Raw genomic sequence first — 20,314 nt, 5'->3', positions numbered from 1 at the left:
GGGCGGGCGCCCTGCAGACCAGGAGGGAGGGACGCCTGGCGGTGCGGGCGGGCGCTGGAGACTCCGCACCGGGACTCTGCACCCGCTCGGCACCCGGCAGCGCAGGCCCGCAGGACGCGGGGCGGGGCCAGGCAGGGGCGGCTCCCTTAGGTCGTCTCGGCCCGCCCACTTCCGGCGCGCCCTCGGCGGCCGACGCGCCCCGCCCACCCGCGCCCGGAGACGTCACCGGCGCGCCGCCCCGCCCACCTCCCCGGCCTGCTCAGCCCGCTGCGCAGCTCCGCGGACCCTCGCCCGCCGCCAAAATGTGAGTGACGCGCCGCGACGCCGGCGGCTTCGGGCCCCGCAGGCGGCGGCCGGCGCCAGGGCCCCCCGCACCGCCCGGGGGTGGCCGTCCGCCGCTCGGACGCGGGCCGAGGCCGGGCGGGCTTCCGCGGCACGCCCGGGACCTGGGGGTGGGCGGCGGCCCCGGGGCTGGTCGCAGACGGGTCGGGACGTCCAGTGGCGCCGCCGGTCCCCCGGAGCGCCCCGCGGCCGTCGGGCGGGGCGGCCGCGCCTCCCGGAGGAAGCGGCGGCCCCACCCGCACCCTGGCTCCTTCCCCGAGGTCCGCAGGAGGCCGGCGACGACTGCGCTCGCCCGGGAGCTCCCCTCCCGGCCGCCGCTGGGCTGCGGAAGTGCAAGCGAAAGGACTTGGGCCCCGTCGTGAGGCCGCTGCGGGCCAGAGCAGACCAGCAGCTCGTGAGGGCTCGGGAGCCCCGGGAGCTGCCGCGCTGGAGAGACCACGGGACCGCGGGCCTTCGCCCTGGGCTTGAGCAAAAGCCGCCTTGCACTGGCCCCTAAATAGTCGGTGTTTCCACTGGGAACGTTCAGAGAATCACGAGGACCCAGTATTTCCCTCCAGCCTGCCCAGTGGTCACCTACAGAGGAAGCCCAAGCGCAGCACTTGGAGTGTACCTGTCCAGGTTGCTGTGCCAGAAAAGGGGTCACGGTGTTGGAGAGCTACCTCTGAGGAATTAGGACCTGGCTCTCTGCAGCCAGCTGTGTTGACTTCCAAACCTCACTCCTCTCATCTGTAAAATGGGGGTAACAGAGTATCTCCTTGAGAGTTCTGAGGATCAAGGAGGAAGTACCTGGACAGGGCTTACGCAGCTCCCGCAGCTCGCAGCTCGAGTCCAGTCCTTATCTATTACCACACCCTAAACTCTTTGAGGGCAGCACTCAGGTCTGCTGTGTCCCCTGATTCCTGGTTATTGACACAATGTAGGTTGGAAATAACTGTTGAATCAGTGAATCCTTGATTGTTGTGTAGCAAGGCCCGTGCTAGGTACTGTCTTGGATACAGAGAAGAGAATTCTGAGACCAGGAACCTGTGCTCTATTAGGGTAGGCAAGACTTTATATATATTTAAAAATCATGTATATACAGAGCAATCAAAGGGATGCCAGCCAAGTAATGGAGGCAATAAGGACTTCAAAGCTGGAGTGATTATAAAGATCTGCATGGAGAAAAATGAAACATTTGATGAAGATTGTAAGAAAAAAAAATAATGAGTACCTTTCTAAAAGAGCATAGCTTCAATTCATCCATTCACACCACCCCATCTCTATCCTAGTGTTCCTGATCTTGTTTCTGTAAATGGTTCTATTTTTTCATAATGAAAAAGGGCCATTCTGTAATTGTTCATAACTATAAGTTAGTTTTTTTCCTATTTTTAAAAATTTATGTGTGTCTTTGCTACAGTAAAAAGATCTGGGGAATATTGAGTGGATTTAAGCAGATACATGCTTTTAAAACAAGTAAAAAATAATTAGAGCCAGGCTCAGTGGCACACACCTGTAATTCCAGCAGCTCCAGAGGCTGAGGCAGGAGGATCTAGAGTCTAAAGCCAGCAAAAGCAAGATGCTAAGCATCGCAGTGAGACCCTGTCTCTAAATAAAATACAAAATAGGGCTGGAAATGTGGCTCAGTGGTTGAGTGCCCCTGAGTTCAATCCCCAGTACCAAAATAAGTAAATAAAACAATTAGAAAAAAAAGTGTACCTATCTTGGGATGAGGCACTTCAGTGACACAAAGAAGAAACTATTAAACCTTCATTTTCGACCCTGATCACAATCTTGGGGACAATCTTGGGAATTAAGAAGGATATTAAGAATCCTTGTTCATTATTGCAGTACAAGTTTATTTTTGTTTTTGTTTCTTATTTTGCTTTAGTTCTGAATCTGGACTGGAGTCTTTGTGTTTACAGAAATGTCTGTGGAATCATAATGTGTATGTGCTTGTTTCTTTGTACATTTCAGGTCTGCTGGTGCGCCTGCAGGTTCCAGTGCTGCCACTGGCAGTAATCGGAGAATTCAACAGACACAAAATCAAGTAGATGAGGTATTGCTCTAAAATTCTAAAACATGAATCTTAGACAGATTTTTAGACAAATTTGGAAACACTCTGGAAATAATTCTGCTTAGGAAAAAAAATCAAAAGTGTGAATATAGCAGAACTTGGGACATGTGGGAAATGTACGCTTTGTATTTTAAATTGATGGGTCAGCGATAAACATGGGGCCATGGGAAATGTGTAGTTAATTCATTAGGAATTAGAAATATTTTGGAATAAACTGAGTTGTTTTCGGGTTCTGCCCTTCAAAAAAAAAGTGTGAATATAAAGTAAATTTTCACTGTAGCAAAAATCTGCCCCCTGATGTTCTGGAAGCCCTGATCTAAGCAGAGGTCAGACTTTGCTGTTTTTATGCTGATTTTTCTGCCCCCAAATCATATACCCCAAACACAAACATTTGGTAACATTTTCCAAGAATTAATTTATAAAATAGGGTAATGAAAAATTTAAGGATCAGGTTTACAGATTGCTCAAGCAAGGAACAAGTCCTTCAGATCATTTTTTTTTCCAGAATGCCTTGTCTTATAGCCTGTCTTAACAAGTTTCTCAGCCTGAGCAAGTCTGTAGAGTTCTTCTCTGACAGTTACCATTGAATGCACGCAGAAGGTGGATGTTGACAAACTGCTCCAGCCCAACTGATCTATATTTATAGAATTCTTGAGTTAGAAGACCTTCACTATAATGCAGGACCCCATGAAGATGGTGTGAGGAGTTGTCTCATATTTCCATGTTCCTAAAAGCTGTCACTGTCCAACAAAAATATCTTGGTCTTTCTGCATTTAGTTTCCTTAAAAAGTACAGTTAAAGTTAAGTTGGATATATTGTTAAATCATACAATAATGTCTTGATTTGATGGTTCATGAACTTAATTCTGAAACTTTTAGATTTTCACCTGAAACTTTTGTTTACTTACAAAATCAAATTGCATCTATTTTTTTTAACCAAAGTAATTAAAAGGAAAGATTTTTTTTCCCCTTTTCTATGGAGGTGAAATTCACTTAACACATAATCAGTCATTTTAAAGTATTTAGTGTATTCATTGTGTTGACAGCCATCACCTCTTCTAGTTTCGGAATACTTTCATCATCCCTGAAAATACTCCTAACCATTTAGTAATCACTCCCCATTCCCCCTTCCTCCCATTCCTTGGTAACTTCTCATCTGCTTTCTGTTTCTATGGATGTGCCTATTAAATCATTAAAAGAAACATAAAACATGTGGCCTTTTATGTCTGGTTTCTTTCACTTAATATGTTTTCAACATTAATCCAAGTTGTTAGATGTATCAGTACCTTTCCTTTTCCTGGCTGAGTAATATTCCATTGTGTTTTATGCCACTGTTTGTTGATTTATCCCTCAGTTAATGTTTGAGTTGCTTCCACCTCTTAGTCTCATGACTTGTACTTATATGAGTGTTTAAGAACAAGATTTTGATTAGACATAGTTTTCATTTCTCTTAAGTGTCTACCTAGGAGTGGCCTTACCGTTATGGTAATTCTATATTTGACTTTTTGAGGAACTACCAAACTGTTACCCAGTAGCTGCACCATTTTATTTCCCATCAGCAGTGCCCCAGGGTTCCTGTTTCTCTATTTCCCTGATAGCATTTGTTTTCTCTGTTTTGGAATAGAGCCATTCTTATGGGTGCAGTGGTTTTGATTTGCATGAGTAAATGATTAATGATATTGAACATCTTTTCATGTGCTTATAGGGTTGTTGCATATCTTTGAAGAAGGAGCTATTTTTGATTGGGTTTTCTGTCTTTTTGTTTTTAACTAGTAAAAATACTTTATGTATCCTCCATCTTAAGCCATTTTTAGATATATGATTGCAAATATTTCCTTCATTACATGGATTGACTTACATTCTTGATAACATACTTTGATGTAAAAGAAGTTTTTAATATTTATCAAGCCCAGTTTATTAGTGATCTTTTTTTGTTGTTGTTGTTGCTTTTACTTTTGGTATCAAACTAAAGAATCCAGGCCCAAATCTGAAGTCATGAAGATTACCCTTATTTTTCCTCCTAAGGGTTTTATAGTTTTAGCTTTTACATTGAGGTCATTGATCTGCTTTGAGTTAGTTTTTGTGTGAGGGGAAGTAGGGGTGCAGATTCATTCTTTGGCGTGTGGCTAACTGGTTGTCCCAGTACTATTTACTGAAAATACTATTCCTTTCTTCACTGGATAGTCTTGACCCCCCCAAGACAAAAAGGGGTATAGCTCAGTGGTAGAGTTTACCTTGCATTGTATGCACAAGGCCCTGGGTTCGATCCCTAGCACAAGGGGGCAGGGGGAAATGGTTGAGTTGATTTGTGATTTTCTGATTTCTGGACTCTCGATCTATTCCATTGGTCTTTGTCCTTATGCCAGTACCATAGTTTGGATTACTGTAGGTTTGTAGTGGGTTTTAAATTTGGAGATGTGAATCCTCCAACCTTATTCAGCTGTTTTCCATATCATTTTGCCTGTTCAAGTCTCCCTACAATTAATATGGAAGAAAGTCACTGTGATTGGAATAGCATTAGGATTTTTCTGAGGGGAAGGAAAAAATGACAGTCGGGATTGCGTTGACTCAGGGTCACTTTGGGGAGGACTGCCACCCTCACAGTTTGACAATATTAAGTTTGACTGTTTGAACCTGGGATATCTTCCCATTTAAGCTGCTCTTTACTCTCTCTTAGTAGAGATTTTTAGTTTTCATTCTGTAAGTCTTTCACCTCCTTGGTTAGATGTATTCCTAGGTATTTTATTCTTTTGAATGCTGTTGTAAAGGCAGTTGTTTCCTTAATTTCCTTTTCAGATTGTTCACTGTTTGCATATAGAAACACAACTGATTTGTACGTTGATCTTAGACTCTGCAACTTGGCTGAATCTATTAAGGCTAGTAGCTTTTGTGGATTCTGTGGGATTTTTCTGTATCTATAGAATCACCTACAGATGGAGATAGTTGTACTCGTCCTTTCCAACTTGGATGCTTTTTCTTTCCTTGACTAACTGGTCTGGCCAGGACTTTAGTACAGTGTTGAATAGCAGTAGTGCAAGTAAGCACCCGTTCCCTCTTTCTGATCTTAGAAGGAAAGCTGTCAGCCTCTCACCATTGAGTATGATACTAATTGTGGGGAAGTTCCCTTCTATCCTTAGTTTGTGAGTGGTTTTATCATGAAAGATTAGGGCCCATTTTTTTTTTTTAATGAAGTTTGGCTCAAAGTTATAAAGTGATGATCTGGAAAACAGTGTGCCAATAAATTTCATTTGGATTTTGGTTCCCCCATTCCTTTATATGTAACTTACTGTGATCACATTGGTTTAGGTGGTGGACATAATGAGAGTCAACGTGGACAAGGTGCTAGAAAGAGACCAGAAGCTCTCTGAGCTGGACGACCGTGCAGATGCGTTGCAGGCAGGAGCTTCTCAATTTGAGACAAGTGCTGCCAAGTTGAAGAGAAAATACTGGTGGAAGAATTGCAAGGTAACTCTCTTAACTGATCTTTCCATTAAGCCCCCTTTCTATTCTCAAAGGATTACAAATGCTGGACTTTCATGAACCTAGGATGTGGGTTTGATTTTGTACGCATGAACATTTGGATCTAAAATAAGCATCCCTTCTACTTACCCATAAGTAGGACTCCCCAGGTTCTGTGGCTAATCTTAAGAGACATGTAAAACAAGATTGTCCCAAAGCAATCACAGACAGAAGCCCCTTCTGACCTGAGCCGATCAGAACCATGAACACAGACTACGAGGAGAAGGCTGGCCTTGGTGGTCAGTTTGCAGGTAGTTCTGTGAATGGCTCCAAGGTCAAGGGAAAGAAATGCATGGTCAACTGGGGACTGGAGTTGTGGCTCAGTGGTAGAGCGCTTGCCTCACATGTGTGAGACACTGGGTTCAATTCCAAGCACTGCATATAAATAAATAAAATGTCCATTAACAGAAGATGAGAAAACAGCCACACAGAGTGCATGGCCTGAAGCAGATTTTACATAGTTAGTAAACAAACGTGCCATGATCAGATCCCACACACAACCAGTCCTGTCTGCGAAGTTGAGAAGTGACACCTTGAGATACCTGGGACAGGGGTTAGTAGCCCTTCCTTATCTGGAAAATGTGTATACACAAGCAGATGCCTTTCTAGGGGCCACAGATCATTGGAACATATTTTTATTTTATTTTTTTAATTTTTTATATTTATTTTTTAGTTGGACACATATCTTTATTTATTTTATGTGGTGCTGCGGATCGAACCCAGGGCCTCGCACATGCTAGGCGAGCGCTCTACCGCTAAGCCACAACCCCAGCCCAGGAACGTATTTTTAAAAGCAAGTAAATAACCTTCAAGTCCTAATTGAGAATATTAAATTCAGACTTTAGAAATTATGAATTGCTCCCGGCTGTGGTGCACCTCACACGATGCTCTTCAGCAAGCACTCCTTGTCTGTTGAAGTGTGAAGTGGACATGTGTTTTGTTGCAGATGTGGGCAATAGGGATCAGCGTTCTGGTCATTATCGTCATCATCATCATTGGTGAGTTACTCTGTGTTCCCAGATGATTGTGTGCAGGTAAAGAACAAAATTCCCCTCTGAATGTTAGCTCAGTCCAAGGGTTTTATGAATTTCCTTAGCGAATGTTTTAATATTTGAGTTTTGTATGATTAAAATCCAAGATTTTTTACATTGATCCTTTTAGGTTAGGGAAAATTTATTCATCTCTATTAACTGGCTTTTCTTTCTGAATATATTTTTTATTTTCTATTTCCTTTTATTGTGATGTAATGATTAAAAGCATGGACTGCCTCTGATCCACCCTGGCTCCACCACCATCCAGCACTGTGGTCATAGACAAGCAATTTAATGTCTCAGGACCTCAGTTTCCTCATGTGTAAAATAGGGATAATAATGGTACTTAGCTTGTTAGGAGGACAAATCTAATTAAATATATGCAAAGTGCATAGGATGGTACCCAGTATATAATTTAAAAAATAGTTATATAAATAAATACCACAGCTCTTACTATCATTACTATTACATATAATATTGGAAGAACTCATTGCCACTTTTGGACCAGTATCTGGGAACTAGAGAAGTGTGTTTTCCATTCGTTGCTTACGTGGATGCTGGTGGATGTTTCCTTTCAATAAGAATGGGTGTGGTGGCTTGGATGCTTTGTGCTCTAGTCTCCAGCCCTCTGTAGCCTGTAGAAAATTAGATTGCAGTCCCTGCTCATTCTGGATTTTCTCTGAAAGACTAAACTGCCCTTCTCCTCGTCTTTGAATCTCCTCTCATCTTAGTATGGAGCGTCTCTTAATGAAGAACAGGTGGAACTCAACCCTGCTGTCCAGGAAACCTCTTCAAGACGTTCGACTTTGAACCTGCTACATTATCCAGCCTACCTACTGTTATTTCCAAAATGATTTTTTTTTTGTTAGTTCATGTAAAGTTTGGTTTCTAGGCTATGTGCCTTGTTTTTTAATATGCACTCCAAACCAGAGGGCCAGCTTGCCCCCGTTTTGCACAATGCCTTTACAGATTTACCTATGAGCAACAGGACATCTGGACTCCAGAGTACTGTATCTAGACTTAACGTTGTCACTAATTCATTGCCATTGATTCCAGTTAAGGGAATCCATTCCATGTTCTTTCTCCTGTCATTTGACATTATCTTCAGAGCCACATTTTAAACCTTTGAGTAATCAGATTTCCAACTTGTGCCTTCCAGGAAAAACACTACTGCCTAATACTGATCTGTGACAATAATAGGCTATGCCTTATTTTGATACTTTTCTGGTTCCTTGTAAGCCGTCTTTTTGTAAGCAGTACTGACTCTTGCTGTATTTAAAATAAGATGCTGGTAAAGAATTTTTGCTCTTTCATTAGATATGAAGATGTTTACTTTCTTGTTATATATATCACTTGCTAAAATATTAATTAGAAATAACCCCTTTAAAAAGTTTTTATAGAACTATGAACATGACCAAAGTTCCTAGTTTGCCAAAAAGTTAAATATGAATAAATTTTCCTTAAGTCTGTCCCTGACAGATAAATTCAGAAAAGTGCCAAATGGAATTCAAGGTGTCCTTCAAAAGGAGAATGATAATGTTGTGTGTGGACCTTCCACACCCTGAGCACTGCCGTGTCTCTGAAACGCTGTAGATGGCTCCCATCCCTTCTGCTTCGGCCTTTTGCAGTGGGGTTGAGAGGGGAGCGAGGCTCTCATAGTTTCCTCTCACACTTGTAAACAAAGAGTTTTCCCAGCTTCTTGCAAACCATCAGCTGTGGGCTCCATTGTCTAATAATTACTTGAGCAACAGTTTTGTAGCCCTTTAAGTAAGACCACCTGTGCAGTTGATCATTACCTAATCCAGTCCTCAGAGGTGATAGTTTTTTGAAGTTTGTTTCCTATTTTTTTTTTCATATTTTGCTTCTTAAATCAGTCTTCTAAATCAGGGTTGTGATGAGGCATTGGTTAGCGGTGGGTGACTCTTCACAGAGGATAGCTAGCCGAGATGCCTGCTTTCTTCAGTGACAAACTGCACAGGATGCCGCTGTGGAAATAGCTATTCTCATCTGAGAGACTTTTTGTTACATACATTAGACTTAACATGAGGGTATGTGGCTTAAAGGTGGGAATTCCAGTGTGAATGAAAGCAGTTTAGGAGGCATTGAGAGAGAAAAACACATGAGCTTTATTGCTCTGTGGCCCACTTTTACTAGAATGTTCTAAAATGCTTGTTTACATGCTAGCATGACTTTACAAAGCAGCAACAGCTGAGCTGCACCAGGAACTGGTTCCATTTCTTTAATATCTGTTTCCCTGATATCACTGAGATGATTTAATGTTGGAGACATGCCTTGCAGTATGCCCAGCTGTGAGAAAGCAGCTGTTGGTTTAGAGACATCTGCACACCCTCAGCACAGGGTCTGACTCTGAATCCTTGGTGCTCACCCTTCAGCCTTAATACGCAGTCCCATGTAACCCACTGGCTCTGGCATTAACCTAGGAATACCTCGCTTGTATCCGTGCATTTAGATGGGAACTCACGCACTATAATGACCTGAATAAAGTGTTTATAAATATGACTCTGGCTCCTGTGTTCCTTAGCAATAGCTTTGCCTGGTCCAAGTACTGAAAATGGCATCCTTGTGCCACTTCCTCCCTCTCCCTTACACACTGCACTTTCTCTTCTTTCCCATCCGTACCCTTCCAGGACACACTCTCTTCTGGTACCTTAGTTTCCCCATACCAGAGTGGGTAGAAGCATACCACTCCCCTTTGAAAAGTGCCTTTCAGCATTGAGTGGGGAGCTGGCTTTCACACAATTACCAAAAGGTTCAGGATTTGGCTTTGGGGTTTTTAAATATGTTCTTTCAGAAGTGATGTGCAGAGCTGGCTCTATATATGGAGAATTAGGTAGACCCTGACATGCGTAGAGTAGGTAAGCTTGGAAGGGTGAGGGACATCTCCAAACACAAACACTCTTGTATTTTGCCACCTGTATTTCCCCCTTCCCTTATATTTACTTCCAAGTCTTACTCTTTAGCAACTAGGAAACATGTAGCCCTTGTGAAGTAAACCTTTGCGTATGTGAACAGATCCAAATACATTCCTGTATTATAAACCCCACCATGATCTAGCCCTAACTTTCCCATCTTGTCTCATACCATTCTGGCCCTCTCTTCTCCAGGCAAAGCTTACTGCCTTCCTGTTTTTTTCAACAGCAGAAGTTTCCCTGTCCAGGTCTGTGGTCTATTCTGCTCTGTTGGGCCTCCTTCCCCAGCCTCAAGGCCTACTTCTCTCATCACCAGGGTTCCAATTCCACATCAGAGGCCTTGCCTGATCACCTGGCTAAAGTGCCTTTCACCTCCACCTATCTCAGGTATACCCCATCCCATTAGCTTGTTTTATACACAGCACCTAGTGCTTTCTGAACTTCCTTTATTGGAGTAGTTCATGCTTGATGTCTTTCTCAAAATGTAGACTCCCTGAGCGGGCCCTTTTGATCTTGAGTTCATTCTGTGTGTCCACCATTCTGTCTCCAAAGCTAACAGTCATCCCTGCCCAGATATGCGATCAGTGTTTGTTGAAGGAATGCAGTTTGGCAAAACAGCTTGGGAGAACAGCGTTGCAAGGTAGAGTATCGCTTAGAAAAACAGGTGTTTTACCCAATACATAATATGGACAACCGCCACTTCACTTTTCCCCTCTCCCTTTATCACAACTTTGATTCATGAAACAATTAACTGAGTAATTTTTGATGTATCAGGCAGCCGAGGGTAGGGTTTTGATATGCACTTTTTCTGTCGGGATGAATTGAGATACCAACGGAAAGGAACAGACTGTCTGGTTTCAGCCGGGCTGGGGATGGAACTCAGGGCTTCACGCAGTCAAGCAACCGCTCTACAACTGAGCCACATCCCCAGGCCCAGACTTTTCCAAGGGTTCCAAGTCCCTTTTCTGAACCATCTTTTCCAAATACGTGCCTTCCTCCAGTTGCCAAATTAACGCTAACTTTAGGAAGGCCAAGTTTCAGGGTCTAACTTCTCTGTTTGAAGGTCGAGTTGCATTTTACCTGGGCTGCCCTGAGGCCGGCTTTTCCAAGCACGCCCCACTAACCTCGAGTTAGCGGGAAGGAAAGCAATATTAGGAAAGACGAAAACAATGGGAACTAAGAAGACCGGAGAGTACCGCACCGTCCCAAGGCCTCCCGGACTCCCTTCCCGCAGTTAAAGTCACCTGTCTACCCGCGAGCGCCACTCAGGACCCTCGCCCCCGCCTGCAGCTAGGGCGGAGGCCGCGCCGGACCCGCCTACCCCTCCTGGTCCCGCCCCCTCGCGACTGGCAGCTCCAGTACCCTATCAATGCCGTGCCAGCTGCCACTGGCCCCGCCCCCAGGGAGCCTGGCGCGCGACTCCCGCGAGTTGGCCCTGGCCTTCCTCGGGGCCACTCCACCCCCGCCCACCCGCCGGCCCGCCAGGATTGGCCGAGCGCTGCCCTTAACCGACGTGTTATGTAACGTGCTCTAGGGCTTCGCCCCGCCCACTCCCTGCGGTTATATAACCCAGGCGTCCCAGTTCGGGCTCCGCCCCCGGGCCAATGGGGATCCGCGCACCCGGCCGCCGCGGCCAATCGCGCGCTGAGGGGGCGGGGTCCCGTCCCGTGGCGCGCGAGGGGCGCGGCGCGACAGTACCCCGGCACGCGGCAGGCCTCGAGACCGCACGCTGCTGGCGGGCAGGGCTGGCGGGGCCGCGGTGGCGGCGAGCGCTCGGCCCCCGCGCCCCGGAACGTTGCGCCGTGGAGCTGCCCCTCGGCCGGCGGGCTTTCTGGGTGCACGCCGGCTTCCAGCACGGCCCGGGGGACGGTGCTTGCGGCGAGGACCCGGCAGAGGGCCGCGCAGGGGCTCGAGCTGCTCGTGCCGCTTGTCACCTCGTGTTCTCCCCGGGGCTGGACCTCCGCGAGGGAGAAGCGCGAACTTCTGTGAAATGCCGAGGAGGAAAGTGCCCCTGAGATGAGCGCGACCGGAGGTGGCGGGCTGTGGTGACTGGTCTTCCTGCAGCGCGGTGGCGGGGACCACGATGGGAGGTCCTTCTCTGCCGCCGACTGCAGAGTGAGAAACCGGCGGCCGGCCGAGGGCTTTCGGCGCGCCATGGACCCTCGTGAAGGCCTGGGAGCGCCCCGCGGCGACGCTCGCGAGTCCAGGGGCGCGGGGCGCGGAGGGACGCGGGGCCCCGGGGGCCGGCGGCAGGGAACGCGCGCCGAGAGCGGCCACAGGTGACGCCCCGGCCGTCTGCTGTCCCTCTGGAGCAGGGACTGGGAGAGCAGGACTCGGGCCCTTTTGATCTTGAGTTCTTAACCCCGGGAGAAAGTGCGGGGAGAGATCAGGACGAAGGGATCTGGGATGCCGCAGACAGTGACTAGAGTACAGCAGAGCTACAGAGTGGCCGAGAGGTCCCCTGAGGTCGGGCCAGGTGGGAAATAGGAGTGGAGAGTGACGTCTTCTGTCTCTTTGCCCGCAATCCCAGCATCTCGGGAGGTTGAGGCAGGATGGCGAGTTTGAGGCCAGCCCTGGAAACTCAGACCCTGTCTCGGAGAGGACTGGGTATGTGCTCCAGGGCGAAGCACGCCTGGGTTCAATCCCCAGTGCCAAAAGGAAAAGAAAAAAAAAAAGCATAAACAAATGAAAGAGTGGATGTGCACAGTGACCCTGGAAAGTAATTTGTTGTCCCTGCATGTGCAACATTGTTACTTCTCATTTTTTTAATATCTATTTTTTTAGTTGTAGTTGGACACGACATCTTTATTTTTATGTGGTGCTGAGGATCGAGCCCAGGGCCTCGCACGCGCTAGGCGAACGCTCTACCACTGAGCCACAACCCCAGCCCCTATTTCTCATTTTTTATCTTCCAGGGAACAAGATCGAAAAAGAGTTTCAGAAGAACTTCTAATGGTTGTCCAAGAAATGAAAAAATACTTCCCAGCGGAGAGACGCAGTAAACCAAGCACCCTAGACGCCCTCAACTATGCCCTTCGCTGCGTGCGCAGTGTGCAAGGTAAACAGCTGCGGACGATATGCAGGCGCAGGTGCACCTTGGCGGTGAACGGGAGTCTTAGCTTTCTGTGTAAGATGTCTTGAGCACATCTAAGACTGATTTCATTAGTGTCTTAATTTTTCAAATTTGAAAGACCAGGAGAACTTATTTGGCTAACAGTTTAGTAGTTATGCAATACTTTGCTGATCTGTTGCAAGAGAGAATTTAGGATAAGTACATTTTGAAAACTAACTTTTTAAACATTGTCTCCTGTGGGGGTCACATGAGAAAACACATTTGACTAAATACAATTTACCCTTTCCCATCCTACCCATGCTTTGAAAATGCAGTCATGATACGCTAAGAATTTGCCAAATTAAAAACGAACAATTTTAAACACTTTTTCCTTTTTCTGTCTGATTTTTCTCCTCAGGGGATTTCATACAATCATATTCTCTTCAGCCCAAAACTCTGTGCTTCATCTATAACCTGTAGCTTCAGAATGGTGAAGTAATGTTCCCACCATAAAAATTGCCTGTGTCTGAAGCTTTTTTAACTTGTTTTAGTATATTAAATGTATCTTGCTTCTTATGACCTAGAACAGGCAGAGTCATAAAATTCACAATTGTAAGTTTGCATAATTGTCAGTATTTTAGATATAAGCAGAAAAATATTGACTTGAGGGAAATGCTCTTAAGGTGTTCTTTTCCTAATAAGCCTGCTTAGTAATGCTAAATGTGATTTCCTGAAGATACCATTGTCACTGGACTGTTTATTTCCCTGTGTTTCTTAGCAAACAGTGAATTTTTCCAGATTCACAATCTAAACAGAGCACCTGAGAGGGAAGTGACTGTGTACAGTCTGAAGGAGCTGGCCACTGTTGCTTCTGAACACACTTCTAAGAACACAGTAAGAATTTATGAATGTTCCCATGTCAACCTGGGTGACTTCTCCTAAGGAGCTTCTGTAGTTGTATATTTTTAAAAATATTGAGTGAAATTTTCAGGAACCACAGTTTGAGGTAAACAGAGGAGAAACTGCTCAAAAGGCATGTGTAGCTTCTCTTGCCAGAGAACATCCAAAAACCGAAGCAGTGTGTTGTGTACTGGGCAGTAGTTTCATTTGTTCACCAGCTGCTTCTATCCCCTTAGCATGCCTGAATTTTCTTAAATTAAAAGGAAAAATGGAAGCTAATCCAAAATAAGGGCGAGGGGTGTTAAAAAAAAAAAAGGAGAATAGAAGAAATCAGTGGAGTAGACAAAGGGGAATGAAGTGACGGCACAAGGAAGGGGTAGGGAAAGACAGTGGAATGAATCTGACCTAAGTTTCCTAGGTACAAATATGAACATGCCACCATCATGTACATCCATAAGACACTAACTTTAAAAAAAAAACAAACAAAAAAAAAACGCCAGATGCGGTGGCACACGCCTGTAATACCAACAACTTAGGAGACTGAGGCAGGAGGATGGCGAGTTCAAAGCCAGCCTCAGCAGTGGTGAGGCCCTAAGCAACTCAGTGAGACTGTCTCTAAATACAATACAAAAAAGGGCTGGGGATGTAGCCCAGTGGTCAAGTGCTCCTGAGTTCAATCCCCAGTACAAAAAAAAAAAAAAAAAACTCTATACAAATAAAGATCAGTAAAGGGGAGGGAAGAGAGGAGGGGAAAGGGGAAGTACTAGGGAATGAATTAGAACAAATTATATTCCAGGTTTTTATAATTATGTCAAAATGAATCCTATAGACTACAAAGAACCAATGAAAAAAGTCATACAGAGAGAACGCTTTTTAAAAAAGGAAAAATAATAATGCCGCAGAGTAACTTCCTACATTTTATTCTCATCTCCAGATTATTAATTTCTATTTGTATCATTCTTAGGTTCAATATCTACTACTTTAGGTTATTACCATTGGGTTTTATAGAACAGATGAATTGAGATGCTCTCATTTTTTGTGAAATTTTGGAAGATAATTTTTTTTTTGTCTTGTTGACAGGGAAATAGGCATCACATTTTGTTGATAGAGTGATGACTTAATTTTATATTTAGACTTCAACATACTTGTAACAACGATTTTGTAACGTAAAATAAGCTCATATAAAAATATTAAAAAGCTACTTTTTTGAAATAGAGCTTATTTTACCAACTAGTATGTGCATAATACTGTAGCAGGATATATGAAGCTTTAAAAAAAAAAGTTTAAGAAAACATTTTCCCTCTAAGATCTTTAAAATAAAGCTAAAGAGGAAAACATGATACTACAAATGGTGGCTGATCATAAACAAATCCTAATTGTGTCTAATGGATAACCAGAGCAGTGGTGCTGGGTGAGGCGTCTTCAGGGATACTTCCTGAAGGAGGCACAGAACTTGCTGGGAAGGCAGCAAATTCCCTGGGTGTGAGGCACGGTTTCTGAAGAAGCTTTTGTGCCACATGTATTTTGAGTCTGTGTAGAAGGAGCCAGTGTATTTTTTGGCATAGAAATCAAACCTTCAGCAGGTGAATTGCAGATTTTGTGATATTTTCTAAGAGGAATGCTGAAAGAAACTATTTTTGGAATTTTCTTGCCTTTTCAGGATTTGAATATGATTTAGGTTATTGATTATAGTAGAAATCTAGAAGAAACTTTCCTTTCTGGGGGTATTTCCCATAAGTATCATAACATTTGCATTTGTCTTAAATGGTTTCTCATAGGATACCTTTGTGGCCGTGTTTTCGTTTCTTTCTGGAAGGTTAGTGCACATATCTGAGCAGGCTGCTTTGATCCTGAATTGTAAGAAAGATTTCTTGAAGTCCTCTCACTTTGTTGACCTGCTTGCCCCTCAAGACGTGAGGGTGTTCTACACACACACTGCCCGAGCTCAGCTTCCTTTCTGGAGCAGCTGGACCCAAAGAGGTAATGGGACCAATGTTGGGATGTGTATCATGCCCCAAGATCAGTTTCATTTTTACAAAAATAGTGCAGAAATTAATGCAGCACTTAGAATATGTGAACTATATAGTTTGTCTTATTTCTTTTCTTAAAATGTCAAAATATGATGAAACAGCTTTTGGGGGGTGGGGCATGCATCGGGAATTGAACTCGGGGACACTCAACCACTGAGCACATCGCCAGCCCTGTTTTCTTTAGAAACAGGGTCTACACTGAGTTGTCTAGCGCTTTGCTTTTTGCTGAGGCTGGCTTTGAACTTGCGATCCTCTTGTCTCCGCCTCCTGAGCCACTGAGATTACAAGCTGAAACAGCATTTTAAATGTTTCTAATAACACAAAGGACCCAAGAAGTTGGTTTTCATTTAGTCAAGTTAGTTTCATAAATTATATATTAAAATATGATTTGATTACCAGCATACTATACAACAGTTTAGTTGCTACAAAACCTGTTTCCTTTAATAAAATTAAATGTTTTTCCTCTATGTTGATTTCATGATTTCCTTATATAATAGATTTTACTTTAGAGATAAAACTGATAGCTCCCTTTTCCAGTTTTTCTTGCTTCCTCCTAAAAGTTTATGAATCTCATTACTTTCTTTTTTGAAATGCTTGTCTATCTGAACTGGGGATGTGTAGTCAGTTTTCCTTGTGACATTCAATCCTGTATGATCTTTAAATAATTCCTTTATTTTAAATCACTGTTTATAATATTTATTTCATATTCTTTGTGAAGTGTCTCGAAGAGCTTACTGTCTGATTCCAAACCCTTTAATTATTTAAAAAAATTAAATTTTAAAAATTGTGATTAAAAAATGTATAGCAGCTAGGTGTGATGGTGTATGCCTGTAATTCTAGCTGCTTGGGAGGCTGACACAGGTGAGTTAAACGCCAGCTTTAGCAACTTAGGCGCCAAGTTACTTAGCAAGACCCTGTCTCTAAATAAAATATTTTTTTTTTAAAAAGGGCTGGGGATGTGGTTCGTGGCTAAGTGTCCCTGGGTTCAAGGTTCAATCCCCAGTACCAAAAAGAAAATAGAAAGAAAAAAAAAACTATAGCATTAAATTTGCCTTCTTAAATCATTTTTAAGTGTATAGATCAGTAATGTGAAGTATATTTGCACTGTTGTGAAACAGAACTATTTCATCTTTGCCAGGTTAATATATATCTTTTCTGATTTTTTTAAATCCAGTTCTTGGCCCAATGAGGAAAGGCCTTGCTTCTTTTTCTAGTTGTCACCTTTCTGCCATTTTTTTTTTTTTAAGTTGGACACTATGCTTTTATTTTATTTTTATGTGGTGCTGAGGATCGAACTCAGGGCCTTGCACATGCTAGTCGAGTGCTCTACCGCTGAGCCACAGCCTCAGCCCCTCTGCCATCTTTTTTGAATATTTCTTCATAAGCTCTAGAAAACATGTCTAGCAGTCTTGCCTCCTAGCTCCATCATTTCTACTTTTTGCATCTTTCAAAAGCATTGATTGCTTTTCTCTTCCTCATTCCTAAATACACATTTTCATCTTTAAATATCCATGCTTGTTTCTTTCCCCTTATTAGTCATTTTTTTCATAAACATCTATTCAGCAGTCACTGTGGACCAGGGACAATTCTAGATGCTGGGGTCCAGCCTAGGAACAGGACAGACCCTCCAGAGTATTCTCTAGCTCCTGCACATTTTCCCTTCAGCACTGACGTGTGGTCCCTGTCCTGTCTTTTCAGCCTGATCATCTTTGTTGATTGAGACACGCTCCTTCCATGTAAAAACAGTGTCTCCTGCAATTTTTGTCTTTGGTACCTCAAATTGACTTGTGCCTTCATGATCTGATGCACATTATATTTCTTCCTGTGAATCTCAAGGATTCAAGCTCATACTGAGAGCAGTTGCTGAGCCCTACAAGTGGATGGGCCTATGTTACCGCCTTCAGAACATAAGAGGACATAGGAAGTGATGTAGTCAGCTGTGGGCAGCCCTTGGTCTTGCATCAGAACATGTTTCTTCTTAAAACTGGTTCTGTATACCTCTCAGAAGGATCTGATTGCTATTTACTGCGAACATACTTCAGAAACAAGAATTCACACTTGTAGCCTGGGTGTCTAATGCTTCATGGGCTCTGCCCACTGAGATCGCATATTCTGGCTCCCAGGGTTCTGGGACTTGAGGTGAACACAGTTGGGTTCAGGAGCCTCGTGCCGTTTGTAATCACACACTGTGAGCAAGTTCACATCACAGCAGAGGCTGATCCCCTGTTTTCCTACAGTCCTCTCCGTGGAAGCAGAGATTAGCCTGATTCAGTATTTTGGTTCTTTAGGGTTGTCACCATTTATGCTACCATCAGTTGTTTTATTTTGTTGGTTTTGTTTTTTAACTTCTCAAAGCTTTCCATGTTTTACTGCAGTGCACAAATGCCCAAAAAATATTTTTAGGGAGTTCTACCAGAGGAAATACAAATAGCAAACATTTGGGTAAAGGTTCAACCCCCTCATTTGACCCTAAGATAAGCAAATTTATTTCTAAATTGTCACCTTGTAAGTTAGTAGTCACTAAATTGACACAAACTGTTGGCATGAAGATCATGAGAAAATATTATTGAGAGAAAGCATTAGTGACACTGTAAATCTATATAGTCTCTAGAAATTAATTTCAGAATACCTGAGATGGCGCTGGGATTGTAGCTCAGTGGTAGAACACTTGCCTAGCATTTGTGAGGCACTGAGTTCAATCCACAGCCCCACATAAAAATAAATAAAATAAAGGTATTGTGTCCATCCACAACTAAAAAAATATGTATTTTTTTAAAAAAAGAATATCTGAGAGTTGTAAAATGAACACATCATTTAACCTAGAACACAACTTTCAGAAACTTATCCAAGGAAAGAATTTAAAGTGAAGGGGAAAAAGTCAAAGAAATGTATATTTCATAGAGCTAAAGGCTGAAACTGTTCTAAATTTCCAAGTATTGAGAACTATCCAGACTATTACCACCAAAATAATGGTGTCAAAGGACGACTGTGGTGGCATTTGAAGTAGCGAATGTGGGCAGGCATGCAGCAATCACTAAGTCAGTTGCCCCCACTTGTCTGCCTGAGGGTTGCTGGGATAATACAAGGCCATTCAGCCCAGGGAAAAGAGTCCTCTCAGTCAAAAGCTCATCTCTTTTTAAAAATAATCCTCAGTTGTTGGCTGGCAGTAATGGGTGACTGCTCGTATGAGGAGTGTGGCCCTTGGGACGAGAAACTGACGCTTTATCTCTGTTTCTAGCATCACAGTACAAATGTGCTCCAGTGAAGCCCTTCTTCTGCAGGATCCGGTAAGTGAACAGGCTGGGGAGGCCAGAATGCATCTGATGCTCTGGTTTGTATTTAGCACTTATTCTGGTTCTTTTATATTCAGCCGGATTCTGTTGTAGATTAAAAAAAAAAAAATAGATGTGGTTGCCATGAGGAATTTGCATTTGTATTAAAAAGAGACATGCTCGGGAATAAACAAGACAGTAATGCAGTGGGCAAAGTCAGAAAGCTGACTATCTACCCCAGTGGCATGTGGGGGTCAGTGGGTAGGAAGAACATTTTTTGTTTTTTAAACATATATTTTTCAGTTGTAGTTGGACACAGTACCTTTATTATATTTATTTATTTATTCTTATGTGGTGCTGAGGATCGAACCCAGAGCCTCACACCTGCTAGGTGAGCGCTCCTCCACTGAGCCACAACCCCAGCCACACGTTTTGAAGTGACCATTATTTAGTGCACTTTTTGGTCTGCTTTTTATCTTTTAGTCACATTTAAAATTTTTTTTCCCTACTCAGCTATACTTGAATTTTTAAATTTTTGAAGTTTTTTCTCCATCCCCCTCCCCCATGGGGCTAGGGATTGAACCTAGGGACACTCTACCATTGATACATCCTCAACTCTTTTTATTTTTTATTTTGAGATAGGAGCTCACTAAGTTGCAGAGGCTGGCCTCAAACTTAACAATTCTCCTGTCTCAGCCTCCCAAGTCTCTGCTGTACCACTATATCCCACTTAAATAGCTTTAAGAAAGCAAGGTATTTATACTTGTGAGAAGGATTTAAAAGATCCAGAGATGGTGAACTAGAAGAAAATAGACCATAATATTAATGGTAGTTTATTTCTTACAGAGTTTGCTTTCATAATAAAAAGGGAAAATATTTTAAGATGGCATCATGATTAAAGCTATAACTGCTGTAGATAGTTAGAGAGAAACCCATGTAATTGGTTAATGATATCACTCATGGATTTGGAGGCCTGCACTGGTAGGATCTGAATGCAAGGAGGGGTGAGCCAAGGAAGGGCAAGCAGGGAGGCCTATGCTGCTGCCCACCAACAGCCCAGGCCCCTAGGAAATACCCTGTGGGTTCATCAGCTTAATGACTGTGTTTAGGTTCAACTTCTGAGCAGGCATGATTATAGTACTGGGGTCAAAACGCTTGCCCTTGTGTACTTGAGTTCTTGTGTACT

General features: G+C 43.4%; 2 protein-coding genes across 11 annotated transcripts in view; both read left to right on the top strand.

Moving 5' to 3' along the window:
* The first annotated feature begins 240 nt into the window (after positions 1-240).
* VAMP3 (vesicle associated membrane protein 3) lies at positions 241-9,441 on the top strand. The gene is made up of 5 exons (XM_081308727.1): positions 241-304; positions 2,296-2,377; positions 5,701-5,859; positions 6,860-6,911; positions 7,676-9,441. Coding segments are annotated over exons 1-5 (312 nt in total). The 5' UTR covers positions 241-302; the 3' UTR covers positions 7,693-9,441.
* A 2,118-nt stretch (positions 9,442-11,559) lies between these two features.
* The window catches only part of PER3 (period circadian regulator 3), an 89,081-nt gene continuing 80,326 nt past the window's right edge, over positions 11,560-20,314 (top strand). For 8 of the 10 annotated variants that reach the window (XR_014023834.1, XR_014023835.1, XR_014023836.1 and 5 more), the window contains exons 1-5: positions 11,560-12,153; positions 12,790-12,932; positions 13,705-13,820; positions 15,605-15,806; positions 19,095-19,143. Coding sequence is in view for 6 of the 10 variants with exons in the window: in XM_081308471.1 (XP_081164597.1) it covers positions 12,029-12,153; positions 12,790-12,932; positions 13,705-13,820; positions 15,605-15,806; positions 19,095-19,143 (635 nt within the window). In the remaining 4 variants the exon portion in view is untranslated. The remainder of the gene's footprint in view (positions 12,154-12,789; positions 12,933-13,704; positions 13,821-15,604; positions 15,807-19,094; positions 19,144-20,314) is intronic. The other 2 variants (XM_081308473.1, XM_081308468.1) reach the window with 1 other exon arrangement.

Source organism: Spermophilus citellus, assembly GCF_964194105.1.
Source record: "Spermophilus citellus genome assembly, chromosome: 9".
NCBI classification, from domain to species: Eukaryota; Metazoa; Chordata; class Mammalia; order Rodentia; family Sciuridae; genus Spermophilus; species Spermophilus citellus.
The sequence above is the reverse complement of the archived record's forward strand: the minus strand, read 5'-3'. Positions and strand labels throughout refer to the sequence as shown.

Coding starts and splice junctions, on each gene's coding strand:
- VAMP3 (XM_081308727.1), top strand. Junction 2,378..5,700: donor CACAAAATCAAGTAGATGAG/GTATTGCTCTAA, acceptor ACATTGGTTTAG/GTGGTGGACATAATGAGAGT. Junction 5,860..6,859: donor ACTGGTGGAAGAATTGCAAG/GTAACTCTCTTA, acceptor GTTTTGTTGCAG/ATGTGGGCAATAGGGATCAG.